Source organism: Peromyscus californicus, unplaced genomic scaffold, assembly GCF_007827085.1.
Source record: "Peromyscus californicus insignis strain IS unplaced genomic scaffold, ASM782708v3 Scaffold_21__1_contigs__length_65335640, whole genome shotgun sequence".
Lineage (NCBI taxonomy): Eukaryota > Metazoa > Chordata > Mammalia > Rodentia > Cricetidae > Peromyscus > Peromyscus californicus.
This window is the reverse complement of record NW_026294514.1, coordinates 17,516,456-17,530,763: the sequence shown is the minus strand read 5'-3', so window position 1 is coordinate 17,530,763 and position 14,308 is coordinate 17,516,456. Positions and strand designations below refer to the sequence as shown.

Below are 14,308 nucleotides of genomic sequence, written 5' to 3'. Positions count from 1 at the left end.
GGCCCTGACGTGTGGAAGAAGAGACAGCTTGAGATGGAGTACGACTGTAAATAGTTCCAGCATGTAAAACATTAAAATTCTGATAGGTGTTCTAATTTCAAAAGCAGTTTATAAAGTGGATGCACACACACACACACACACACACACACACACACACACACACACACACACACATACACACACTCCTGCTTCTTCTAAGTAGTGACTGCCAAGGTGTCCCTCATGCAGTATTATATTTACCATGGCTCTAAAAAGCTTTGGTTTTGTAAATATAGAGTCACTGTAAATAGTTCTAGAAATGGAAATCTCCTTGGATCAAGGGGCTTGGTTCAGTGTAGCGCACAGTGGTACAGCTTCTCCCCAGGAACCCGAAAACACTGCCAAGATTCAGTAAGATTAACACAGAGTGCAAAATTTTCATATTTCCTATCAAAAAGTTTGAAGATGAATGCTTATGCTTACTCTTCAGCACCTAAGACTGCGAAAGACACAGGAAAAGTTTACTGGTTTCTGTGTGTGGAACCAATGCTTTACCAATATTTTCATGTTAGAATCACTTTCCAGCAGTTCCTAGGCTACTGATCCAAGCCTCTCTCTCATACCCTCTTAGCCTGTGGCCACAGGGCTCTAACATGGGCCATCCACAAGAGAGCCTCTGACTTTTGGGTACAGATCATCTAATATGTGTATTCCTGCACCAAAGGGAATGACGTTCCCATGAAAAAATATTGAGGTATTATATTGAAAGATGATACCATCCATGAAGACCTTTCCATTGGTGGAAGACACCTTCCCACTGAAGATTTACAATGTCCCAATGTCCCTGGAGATTCATCTGGCTTTGTGACAGTTCTCTCAAAGAGAGAAGAAGTCTATAATGACTATCACAGAAGCTGGGGAATGAGACTAGCTCTGGGCTTCATAACTAACATCCACATCTCTGCAAATTTCTCTATCAAAGGAAAAAGTGCCAGGGATTATGACTGAGGACGAAAGAGCACATGGTTGACTGGAAATCTAAATTGATTAATGGCTTCAGAAAGTCAAAAATCCTTTCTAAGCAGAGAGAGGCTTTGTGGGGATGATAGGAATGCTTCAAGCATGTGGAGGACCAACCCAGAATCCACCATGCTCTCTCTGGGGGGTTTCTGGGAATGTAGCTAACTCAAGCTCTATTTATATATTCCCAAAGTGAGTGTATTACATCATCACAAGAATCAAATGAGATAATGGCTTTAAAATCCCTTTGTGAGTTGTAATAATCCAAGCAAATGTTAGGTATTTCTACATATTTCAAAATGACCGTATAGTATGAATTTTTGTAACCGCGGAAGGAGAAAATGACTTTGAGAAAGGTATTTAGGCATTGCTGGGTATTTTTGACTACTGGGGACTCTCTTCAGCAAAGGTCTTTAGGGGGTTATCTTTTAGTTCTTGCCTGTACCGTATGGATTGTGCTCCAGTGGGAAAAGGATAGGAGATGTAAAATAACCAAGAGGTCACCTGGCCTCTTTAATAACAACAGGGTATGACTTGCCCTCATCTACCCTGTCATCTGCACATGATGAGGACCCTCTTTTTAAAAATTAAGTTTTTTCTTTAAATAATAATAACAGACATTGGCAAGACTATGGAGCAGTGTGAGCTTGTGCACTGTAGGTAGATATTTTAAATAGTACAACCAATATGGAAAGCAGTAGATCAAACTTCAAAATCAAAAGTAGAATTACCATGTAAGCCAGAAACTATACTTCTAGGTATGTCCAGAAGAAATGACAGAGGTATCTTGTTGAGAAACCTGTGCAGCTATATTCTTAGCAGCCCTGGGCAGAAAGGTAGGACAAACCCAAATGCCCACTGATGGGTAGACAAACAGAACATGATATATACACACAGTGGAATATTACTTGCTCTTAAAAATGAAGGAAATGCTGATCTGGAGAGATGGTTTGGCGGTTAAAGGCTTACAACCAAAAGGACAAGAAAGGAAATTCTGACATATCCTACAGGAGATGCACACCAAGGATATTGCGCTGAAGTGAATAAGCTAGCCCTAAAAAGACAAATCCTTTACTATTCCACTGATGTGAGGCATCTAACGAGTCACATTCACAGGTTCGGAAAGAAAACTGGTGTTTGCCACAACTGGGCATAGAGGGAAATGGGGGATGTCATGTGATGGGTACCAGGTATGTGCAATAAGACAGTCCTGGGGGTTGGTACCCAACGCTGAAGATTCTGAACTCCACACCTCAAAATGGTTGCCATTGTATGTTTATGCTAAGTGTATTTTACCATAATTAAAATAGAAAAAAACACCTCAGTTAATATTACTCAATATTACAACAATTCTGCACTCGCTCTCCCTTCGATATGTGACTCTGGTCCTCAGATTCACAAAAGGGCAAAGAGCCTAGTTCCTTGCAGCGAGCCTGCCCACCTGAGTTTGAGTAAGCACAGCTTCAGGGAAGAACCTGGAAAAAAACAAAAACAAAAAACAGAGCACAAGCTCCTTGCCCTGGCTTGCATCCGCACGGCACTTCCTCTTACAAATATTCCTGGGCAAATGGCGCAAGAAGAGTCGAGAAGAAAACACAGCACTGTGCTTAGTAGAAAAGAGAGCAGATATTATTTAGCCGTGTTATTTTAGACATGCCATATTCCACTAACAGCTGGCAAGCTGTTTAGGCATGGTTCAAAAGCTGTAATAGCTGAATGGAGCTTCGACATAACGCACAGAAAGGAGAGCGCATTTCTGCAGATTATTAACATAATCATCTCATTTATATTATAGCCAAACACCTAAGATGTCTCCCAACTTGACACTTCATGAAACAGGTAGTTAATTAGCGTAGGTAAAGCAGCATTTAACCTAGAGTCTTCCCGGCAGGCATCTGGCAAGGTATAAAAAGCAGGAAAAAGAAAATAAGGATGGCGGGGGGGGGGGGGGGGGGGGGGGGGGATGAAGAATGGAGCCAAAATCCCTTGGAAATGAAAATCAGAGGAAGGAAGGCAGTGGCCCTGTGGAGGTTTGTCTAGAGGCCTTGGCACTTTGGACTCACGAGTTCTTCGTAGTTACTTGGTTTATTTTTGGTGTAGCCATATGGTGTGAGGATGAGCTGCCCATAAGAGTGCACGGTCAGGAAGCACGGGATGTCTCTTTTTCCTTGCTTTCTCTACGGCTTGAGACTGTTTTAGTCTCTAGTTGTGACACCAGTTCTATCCCACAGAACGTTAAATCTTGGCAGTTTGTTATTGCGCCCATACCTGGGAAATACAGGAGGTCACGGAAACACGTCGTAATCTCAGTTTACAAATGAGCCAGGGTGAATAGCAAACCTTGCTCAGGGTATGCCAGGCCTGTCCGTGGCTGTCAAGTCCGTCCCATAAGTTAATCAACTGCATAGTCACTAAAGTGGCCACCTGATGAGGAGCTTAGAAAGGCATGAGGGCTGGCCTGAAGAGCTAGACTTCAACTGCGCAAACTCCATCCTTTTGTGGCTCAGAAGGGAAAATGCAAAATGAAATGGCAGTGTGCTAATCTATTCTTAAACCTGTGGTGAACCGGGGGCGTCAGGGGCAGGGCGACTGGGAATCAAATATTAGACTTCTGCAGGGCGGTGGTGGCGCACGCCTTTAATCCCAGCACTTGGGAGGCAGAGCCAGGTGGATCTCTGTGAGTTCGAGGCCAGCCTGGTCTACAGAGCGAGATCCAGGACAGGCACCAAAGCTACACAGAGAAACTCTGTCTCGAAAAAACAAAACAAAACAAAAATCAGATTTCTATGGCAGCTTCTCACAGATTTGTCAGCCACATCTTGCTTACCGGTTTCTGTCCTATCAGAGCTATTTTGTAAGTACCCAGGCAGTCTGCCCACAATAAAAATAGTAAAGTCCCCTACATGTTAGACCAGTGACCCTCCTATGTGGCATCAGATTTAACCCACATCATGGACTTTGGTTAAAATGGGATTATGTGACCAATGTTCTAAATACAAAAAACAAACAAACAAACAAACAAACAAAACTCCACTGAGATGAAGCATTTTTTCTTTCAAGACCACCAAGCAATGAGGACCGCATCTTAATCCTTGCCGTTCAGAGAGAGCCAGTGTTCTTACCCACCCCTGATTCTTCATCTGCTTCCAGTGCTTTGAGTGTATCTAGATTTGCAGACACAGAAGTGCTGTAAGGAGAAGGAAATATTTACTCTGCTTGCTGTCTGCCTCCTCCTGCTGTAAAAAAAATACCCAAAGACAGCACTCTGGCTTTAATCTGCTTGATGGTGAGCTATATATCTTAAAACCAAGTGATGGCTTAAAACATACCCTGACTGTTTATGCTGGCTAGTTTTATGTCAATTTGATACAAGCTAAAGTCATCTGAGAAGAGGGAACCTCAATTAAGAAAATGTCACCACAGGCTGGAGAGATGGCTCAGCGGTTAAGAAAATGCCTCAGTAAGATCGGGCTGTAAGCAGTCCTGTCGGGTATTTTCTTAATTAGTGATGGATGTAGGAGGACCCAGCCCATTGTGGATGGTGCCATCCCTGGGCTGGTGGTCCTGGGTTCTATAAGAAAGCAGGCTGAGCAAGCCAGTAAGCAGCACCCCTCTATGGCCTCTGCATCAGCTCCTGTTTGAGTTCCTGTTCTGACTTTCTTCCATGATGAACAGTGATATGGGAGCATAAGCCAAATAAACCCTTTCCTCTCCAACTTGCTTTTTAGTCATGGTATTTCACCACAGCACTAGAAATAGACCTAAGACCTAAGACATTGGTTTAGGTCTATTCTGTCCTGGTTTAGCCAATCTCATTTGAAGAGAGTTCTGCCCTTGAATACTGTATAGATGATACCATCTCTTTAAAGGAAATAAAAGTAGTCAGAATGCTCAAGAAGCTATATGGGTTTTTCAAAGATGGTTATGTTTAGTAAGCCACCATGCTTCTCAGCCCTTGGTCGTAGTTATCATCAGTTTATCTACTGAGCAGGTATTTACCACACCAGGAGACACTGAGATTTCAATTGAGATTTGTTCCAAAGCATGTGCCATTATTACGGAATGAGCAGGGCTTCCTCCAGAGAGGATCCTGAAACAGAGGCACTGAGAGATGTTGACACGCAGAGGCTTCATAAATCAGTGTCAGTGAGGACAGGTGGCCCTCGAACATAGAAAACACTTCCTAGAACTATCTGAAAAAAAAAAAAAAGCCTTTATCGTTGTAAAATTTGTGTGTAGGTGAATTTTAGTTTTGCAGAGAGGCCAGCAACACCCAATATTAGGAACATCTGTGCAAACTAAAGTGAACAGATGTGTAAGCCATCCAATTGAGGGCTAGTTTGCCCTTTCATTTCTGAGTAGATAAGCTAGGTCTATGGACACGATCTTACTCATAGAAGCTTTGGTTACATTTTGAGATTGAGTTATTCCAAATGTCAGGCAAACAGCTTGACCAATGGGAAAGGCATTCCAGGTATAGCAGAAATGTTTTTGTTTGTTTGTCTTGTTTTTTTTTTTTTGTTTTTGTTGTTGTTTTTTGCTTTGTTTGCATTTTTTTAAGAAGACTGCTAAGTGGAAATGCAGGTAAAGACAAGTGTCACCAGGAAAGTTTATGGGGGTGGGGGGAGACTTAATTCACACACAAGGCCAGAATGACTGAAGGGGTCTAGAGAGCTTTGGAGAGGGATGGAGGAGGGGAAAGAGGGAGTGATTTCTAGAAAGGGGGAACTCTGAGACGTGATGGAGGAGAGGAAGAAAGTGTTCTCTAGAAAAGTGCTCTCATTCAGAGAGTAATGTGCTTTATCAATGCTGTATGGAGAAACTTTTCCGCTATTTACTACATTACAAGCCTGAGACATTTAACCTTCTGAATGATCACATTGAAAATCAGGTTAGTTTAGTACTTAGATGCTGTTTGTTCCCTGCCTCATGCTTCTAGAACTGATCTGAGGTATGTGATTTATATATCAATACAATACTAATCAGGTAGTAGGCAAATCATAAACACTAAGAAGATGCCAGAAGGAAGTCCAAATGGAGAACTGGGTAGATGGAAAACCATAAATGAGACCCACCCTAGACTCTAATGCTAAGGAGGAATTAGGCTTCCACATCCTAACATTGACTTTGATTTAAAAATGATCAGATGGGGCTTCTTTCTTTACATGGCTATAAAAGATTTTCATAGCTAGAATGGCTGACATCAGAAGAACAACCATAGTAGGGCTTCAGTACCTGAACACAGCTTCTGGCCCACACACACTGTTCACCCTGTTGTCCAAGTGTAGATGTAACTGTCAATGTTGAGGAGTGGAGGCACATAGAAGTCCAACTCCTTAAGGGGCCTGAGCCTTGTGTTGTCTTTATCATTCTGTAGAATCTGGAAGTTAAAACAGAAACATCTAGAATGACTCTTGTTGTGGGATAATCTTTTTGTACACTGTGAAGATGTATCTCTGCTAAGGCATCTTCTGATTGGTTTGATAAAGAGCTGAATGGCCAATAGCTAGGCAGGAGAAGATAGACACAGGACTTCCAGGAAGAGATAGGAACTCTGGGAAGTAGAGAGGTAGAAAATTCGACAGCTAGACACAGGGAAGTTGGATGTACAGTATGGAGTAGAGGTAACAGCAGAATGTAAATTAATATAAATGGGTTAATTTAAGTTATAAGAGCTAGTTGGGAACATGCCTAAACTAAGGCCAAGCTTTCATAATTAATAAGAAGTCTCCATGTCATTATTTGGGAGCTGGCAGTCCAAAGAAAGTCCTGAGGGAAAAATCTTTCTTTTCTAATTTTCTATAAATTTCAACTAAATTACAATAGATGACTGCCATCACAATTTCAGCCTCCAGCTCCTCCTTAACTGTCTTAGTCTTTTATAGTAGTGGCTCTCAAATTTGACTGCAAACAGAATCACCTGACAGACCTGTTGACGCACTGGTGTGGGTGTGGAGGTACACCTGTAACCCCAGCACTCTGGAGACAGAACAAGGCTTTTTAAGACCTCAAGTTCATGGACTACATAGTGAGTTTGGAATCACCCTGGGCTAAATAGTGAGACGTTGTCTCAAAACAGCAACAAAACACTGACGGCCCTACTCCTCTGTCCTCCTCCCTGGCTCCTTGAAAGTTTATAATTCACTAGGGGTGAGATGGAGTTAATTTGTATTTCTCCCAGTTGACATTTCGGCTGTCGGTCTTAGGAATGACTCCTCCCGGGTTATTTTTTTTTTGTATTTGTGTTTCTCAAAAGATTAACAAAAATATATCGTTTTAAACGTTGTCTTATTCCCTAAAGGGGAGAGAAGAAATATAGGAAAACTCAAAAACTCACCACACTACGTGTTTCCCATATGGGAAATCTCTTGCCCCACACAGCAGACACCTGGGTGATTATTTCCAAGCTCCCTTAATAGAAGAGAAACTTGGTGAAATGTTTCTCTCAGTGTTGGAAATTTTTTTGCCAATAGTATTTGACAGGATTCAATATTATCTCTGATTTCCAATATGCGTCTTCTTCTCTACACTTAGGTAGGTTTACCTTCCAATAAAAATAATTTTGGAGCCAGGCAGTGGTGGCACACGCCTTTAATCCCAGCACTTGGGAGGCAGAGCCAGGCGGATCTCTGTGAGTTTGAGGCCAGCCTGGGCTACAGAGTGAGTTCCAGGAAAGGCGCAAAGCTACACAGAGAAACCTTGTCTTGAAAAATAAAATAAAATAAATAAAAAATAAAAATAAAAAAATTGGGTGCAGTGGAATGGAGTTAAGATATTCAGTTTTTGGCAAGGCTACTCACTAATTCCATTTCACTCAAAGTAAGGGACGAATTCAGTACAGTCAACGGTTAATGGGAAAGAAGCGCTCTGCTAAGGAGCTTGGCAGTGACAGGTACTCAATGACGTGATTTAGCGTTATGAGGAAACTGAAGACACTTACCTCTTTCACAAACCATTGGCAAAAAAGCAAAGGGCAATCCATTCTCTGGCATGAATTCCACAGTCCATCCAAATGATCTTCTTGGGACTGTTGGATGGTTTGCTGATCTGGGGTGTGGGGGGGACATTCAGGCTCCATAACCAAATGCTCGCTATTGTAAGAAACTGCAAAGCCACCATGTTTCATTCCCCCACAGTGCCCTTTCTTACTTCCCACTGGGGTTCGGGGATGGTGGCAAGGATTCTAGTGAAGATACCCACCAGTGTGGTCCTTTCCTCTCCTACCTTGTTCTCCTGCCCACTGCCTTGATGGTTGTTCTTAGGACTGGACACTGATTCCCCATTCAAAGAGTCATTCCCCCCTGCATCCTAAAGCAAATAAAAGCGAAGTCAATAGTGGCTTTCACCTGACAGACACGTTCAACACTGGGTATGGTGACACATGCCCCTAATCCCAGCACTCTGGAGAAAGGCGAGGCAAAAGGACCTCAAGTTTAAGTCAACTGCACTACAAGCTAAGAGGCTAAATGTATACACGGCTTCTATGTTTCTAGGCTTTATACACATAGCTCACCCAGAGAGGCAAAGCATGTATCAGCTGTGATGTTCAAGAATCAAAAGTATTTCTAAATGAATCAAACCTTCACTCAAACTTCCCCAAACTATAAGTAGATCAAAGTTCGTACCCTGTGCTGTGCTTATTAAATTCTCCAGCTCCTCCTCCACCCATAGCCACCCCCATCTTCTTCCTTCCCTGCCCATCTGCCCTCTTCCTAGAAGTGGGTGGGGATTACACTATTTTAAGTTCTCTCTGGTGGAGAAGGGCTCTAAACAGTCCCAGGCTATAACAGCTGTATCTGTCTTGGATCTGTTAATGGCCTACCCCAGGCTATATGTCAGTCTTGGAAACTGAACTGACTTTCCCTCTGTCTGGTGGAAGATCCACCTCAACTCCCCTCCCCTATCTCTTTCCCTAAACCCGCCCCTTCAAAGCCTGCCAAACACAGCTCTTCCCCAGAGAGGCTCAAGACCACTCCCACAGGGTATATAAGCTGCATCCCAGAAAACAGACACGTGGTTCTTCCAGTCTCTCGTCCGGTCTCCTCCCTGCAGGCCCAGGATCACCTGGGAACGCTTTACACATTAAACCGGGCCTTTTCCTAATTTGGTCTGATTTGGATTGTTGCTTTGGCAGAGAGGCCTATCAGGGTGCAAAAACCTGTCACCCTCCACATAAGATACTTACAAGCTGAGGCAAAGGCATGGCTGGGGTTGTCAGAGTCAAGGGACTTTCTTCTTGCAGCTTCCCCTGTCCCTCAAGGTTTCCAGGACAGTTCCTGACGGCCCCCTCACCCCCAATTTTCTTCTAAAATTACCCTTTGAAGACCATTGTTTTGTCGGGGATGACGGCATAGGCATATATTCCAAGTTATTTGTGAGAATATGTCTGACATAAAACATAGTCAAAAGGGATGGGGATGCAGCTCGGTGGTAGACAGCTTGCTTAGTGTGTGAAAGATGGCAGCTGTGTCCCCTGTACGACAGAAATGGGGGAGGGGAATAAGGAGAGAAGGGGGAAAGAAAGGTTACTGTTTTAGTGCAGTTAGGCTGACCTGGGAGCTTTCAAGGCATGTCATGCCCTATCTTAGAACAATCAGGCCATCTCCTTGCGAGGGACTGAGATAGAGGGGTCATTTGGCCGCACTCCACAGGTGATTTTAATGTCCAGTCAGGATAGAAATTCCCTGATCTGGACCTAAAAGCTTAGAAATTCTGGCCCTATGGAAGAGTGACAGACCCCAGACATTATTTATTTATTTATTTATTTATTTATTTTTACCACACAAAGAAGTAAGAGAACTGGGGCACTAACTACCTCTTTGGTTATACGATTATCTGGTTACGGGACCTTGACCTTGTATTAATCACCTTACTTCTGTAGGGTTGTTTCCTCTGTGGTAAAGCCACAGAATAATAAATGAAGGCTTTCTGTGTTTTAAAACAATTTTAGGAGTGTGTGTGTCGGGGGTTCTCTTTCTAAAACAAAACATTTGGACTAACAAGATGGCTCTGCAGGAAAAGATACTTGCCCCCCACCCTGTTAACCTGAGTCTGATCTCCAAAACTTACATACATAGAGGAAGAAGAGAACCAGCTCCTGGAAGTTGTCCTTGGTGGTCTACAAGCATGCCCAGGCACATGAAGGGGAGGGGAGGGGAGAGGAGGGGAAGGGAGGGGAAGAGAGGGGAGAGGAGAGGAGGGGAGAAGATAAAGAAAAAACCACCAACAATAACAAAGAACAGAGGAGATGAAAAATGAGCCAATTCTAACGAATCCTTATGGAGTGATCCACTCATGGGTTCTCCTTCGTTTGGATCCTGTCATGCCTCAGAACCCTAGCTCTATGAAGCGGGTGTGGGCAAAAGCCCAGTTTGGTGGAAAAGGCTCTTTGAACTCTCCTGCAGTTCTGACAGAGCCCCTGCAGTGCCTTCTGACTGGGCAGATTCTGCCCTAAGGTCAGGCTCAGTCTCGGCACTCACCTTCAGGTAGGACGTGGGCCAGGTCTCAGAGGTCATTCCCGGAAACGCTGTGTCGCCACTTCCGCATACTTCTTGCTGACCTGGTTCATCCACTGATAGATCTAAACTGATCCAAAGGACCACGCTGTGACCAGGCTCACGAGGCAGGTGATCAGGCTCACGAGGCAGGTTGCTTGATTGTCTCCAGTTGAGATAAACGTTCTTTCACTCTGACCCAGAACTCTGCACGCTGCTCTAGACTGCGAAAGTCACGTGACAAGCAAACCAGAGAACTAAAGCCATGATTTATGATCTCGCACCTATCACTTCCTTTCAAGACCTCCTGGGCCACCAAGGACCCCCCCCCCAACCCACCCCATGGACCTTTACAAACAAGTAATTGAGGATGAACAGTTTTGATAATCCACCAGTGACCCTTCAGAGGCTGTGTACAATAGCACACCCTTCACACAGCCATCAGAATTAGCCTTCCTGTGCCACACACAATTTTTTTTTTTAAAGTAGGATCATCTTTCCTCCTTAGGAGCATAAGAGCTATGGACGGATGTTCTTTCTGCCATAGAGGTTCATTTGGCTTGGCCCCTAGTATAGCAATGTGGACGGTTACAGAACCTTGAAGAAGTGTGTGTGTGTGTGTGTGTGTGTGTGTGTGTGTGTGTGTGTGTGTGGTGGTGGTGGTGGTGGTGGTGGTGGTGGTGGTAGGTCCTTAGGTCATTTGAATCCCTGTCTTACACAGGGAATACTGGTCTCCTGGAGTAAGTGTTCTTGAGAGTGAACTGAGATAAGGTTTGGAGCCTGACGCCAGCAGTTCCCTCTGGCTTCCTGATTGATGATATTTTTGCCATCCACCCTGAGTCGATGCAGCTGAGGTAGGTGGTCCTCACCAGAGGGTGACCCAAACTGTTTGGACTTTCAGCTTCCCAAACTGTGAGTTAATTAAAGCACTTTTGCTTATAAAGTTGTCCTGCTTTGGGTATTTCATTAGAGCAATGAAAAGTAGATTAATAGACCAATAGCATCCTTTGCTAATGTTCTAAGATTGGACAACACCCATGTATGCCCTTCCCAGAACCTGCTTACTGAAGTTTCTAAGTCAGACCCATGTTAATAATTTTGATTAAACTTAATAGCCCTGAATAGATCTGATTTAATTATAGATCATATATATCAAGCTTTGAAGGAATCTTATACCATGACTAATAAATCTATAACTGGGATTCCATAAGAGCAAATGCAGTAAAAAATGAAGACAAATGAAGGCAGCCATTAGCATGTCTCAGGACACATGACACCTGAGTTTCTATGTAGCTGACCTTGGACAATTCAGAACTACAGGAAATAGTAGTTCACTGGAGAAAACACATTATTTTTAAAATTTAAATCTTAATTGGCATAGAGACTATGGAGAAAACTTGTTAGTACCTTAATAAATACTTGACTAAGGGCAGTTTCAGTTCAATCTGTCCACTATGGAAGAATAGTACTTCATGGCACAGGTACTGTAAGCATCTGTGATGGGCCAGAGAAGGACACAGATAGCCAAATCTCAATAAAGCTACAAACGGCAACAACGGGAAGTGGCAGGTGTATGATTACTTATTGCCTAGTCGGTGGTAATGCAATCAACTTTATGTATCATTGTCACAATGCTTTAAGATAGACGTTACTATTCCAGTCTCAAAGATGAAGAAACTAAGAATTAAAGAGATTAAGTAAGTGCCTTTATCAAGGTCCCATAGTCAGCAAGTAGCCGAGCCAGTGTGATCCTATCATGGAAACCAGATGTCTTCATTACTCTTCCTGTTGCTGTGATAAAAACAAACAAACAAACAAACACCACTCAGACAAAAGCAATTTAACGGAGAAAGGACTTATTTGGGTCACAGTTTGAAGTACATTCGATGGTGACAGAGAAATACTGAAGGTAGGGCTTGGTATCTGGCTACCTTGTGTCCACAATCAGGAGGAAGAGAGTGATAAATCCTGTGCTCCTGTTCCATGCACTCCAGGACTCAAGACCAGGGACTGCTGTCTTCCCTTAGGGTGGATCCTCCCACCTCAGTTAATCTAATCAAGACCCTCAGGCATGCCCAGAGGCTAACCTAATCTAAATAACCCCTCACAGGCATGCCCAGGGGCTAACCTAATCTAAATAACCCCTCACAGGCATGCCCAGAGACTAACCTAGTCTTAATAACCCTCACAGGTATGCTGGCAGCTTGTCTCCCAGGTGATTCCTATCAAGTTGTCAACACTGACCGTCACACCAGATCATCAGGTTTCCGTGGGCATACAGCATCTTGTTCAAAGCCCCAGAGCCAACAGTTCTTTGAGGTAATGTCTACAGGGGAAAGTGTAAATTCTTTTCAGGATTCTGAACAATTATTCTGGAAAAAATAATATTATATCCTCAAATGCAGAGAGTATAAATTGGTAAAATCTATTTGGAAGGCAGTTTGTGCATTTATGTACACCTTTTAGATATGTGTATCGTTTGATCCAACCACTCTATACCAAAAAAAAAAAGTGTGTGGTATCATTATAGGCATACACACAAAAGCCATTTCTTTTCCACTATCTACTCTCGGAAGTCACTAAGCATCTTCACAGCATTACAAATGCGTCTTTGCAGAAGGCTTTTGCTCTGAGAACTACTGTGGAACCCCTGGATCCAGCAAGGAAAAACAACATTTTCAGCTAAACAGGAGCCACTGAGGACCCATCTCTCCTTGTGTTCCACACTCACACAGGTGCCATCTCTGTGCTTCTCAAATCTGCTAAGGACACAGCAAACCCAAAAAAGTGTTCATTACCTTTCATGTTCAAATTAGGCACCTGGGACTGTTCCCTTCCCTTTTCTTTGTGTTATTAATTTGTCTTTTTATTTCATTTACCAGGTTTTGTAGTTTCTGTGGTGGCGCTAATGGTGGAGGGAGCGATGTTTGGAAATCCCTTCAACTTAGCAAACAGGCAAATCGTCAGCTCACAGTTTGAGCCAATCTAGTTTGTGAATATTAATATTAAAAGTAATCCATCCTGATATATCCTAAAGCAACATCATCCTTCATACTGTGTGTCCTCACTCACCTCTCCCATGGGGAGATATCTCTCATAAAAATAGGTCTCAAGGCTCCTCTGTGGACGGACAACCTCTTATCTGTGCTGTGCTGAGGATCTTGAATAGAAAGAAAGATATGAAATAGTGAAGACATCAGGACTTCCTGAGGAATAGAAGACTGATTTAAAAGGTCACAAAGAGGCTGGAGAGATGGCTATAAGGTCAGAAGCATTTAATTCTCTAGCAAAAGACCAGAGTTCAATGCCCAGCACTCACATCAGATAGCTCACAATTGACTTATAACTTCAGCGCTAGGTGATCTGACTCTCTCTTCTGGCTTCCATGAGCACTTACACACACGCATGTGTGCATGCATGCATATACACACACAAATATTTTTTAAAAATATAAAACTTCAAATGTCATAGAAGGCAGTGCACACAGGATTTGTAGTTCCAAAGCCAATGTTGAAATTATAGCTCTGTGATTTACCTGCTATGATATCTCAGGCAACTATTTAGCCACTGTGAAATGCAGTTTCTCTGTCTGCAGAGTGAGGACAATCATGTCAACCTTGCAGGGAGGCTAGAATAACTCAATAAGGCATTGAAGATAAAAAGCACTTGTAAGTTTGTAAAAGATGTAATAGCTAAGATTTATTGAGCTGAAACTTTTTATGAGACAAGCACCACTCTACATAATTTAATTACCATTTACTCCTCTCTAAAATGTTGAGATAGATTTCTTTTTAACCTCTGTTTCAGAGATAAGG

General features: G+C 42.9%; 1 protein-coding gene across 1 annotated transcript in view; it reads right to left on the bottom strand.

Annotated features, from left to right (window-relative positions):
- Cpo (carboxypeptidase O) overlaps positions 1–14,308 on the bottom strand; it is a 50,752-nt gene that overhangs the window by 21,100 nt on the left and 15,344 nt on the right. Inside the window, 9 exon segments of the mRNA XM_052750599.1 lie at positions 3,063–3,164; positions 3,167–3,267; positions 4,999–5,089; positions 6,263–6,379; positions 7,940–7,963; positions 7,966–8,046; positions 10,479–10,519; positions 10,522–10,579; positions 13,566–13,613. Of these exon segments, the coding sequence (XP_052606559.1) occupies positions 3,063–3,164; positions 3,167–3,267; positions 4,999–5,089; positions 6,263–6,379; positions 7,940–7,963; positions 7,966–8,046; positions 10,479–10,519; positions 10,522–10,579; positions 13,566–13,613 (663 nt within the window).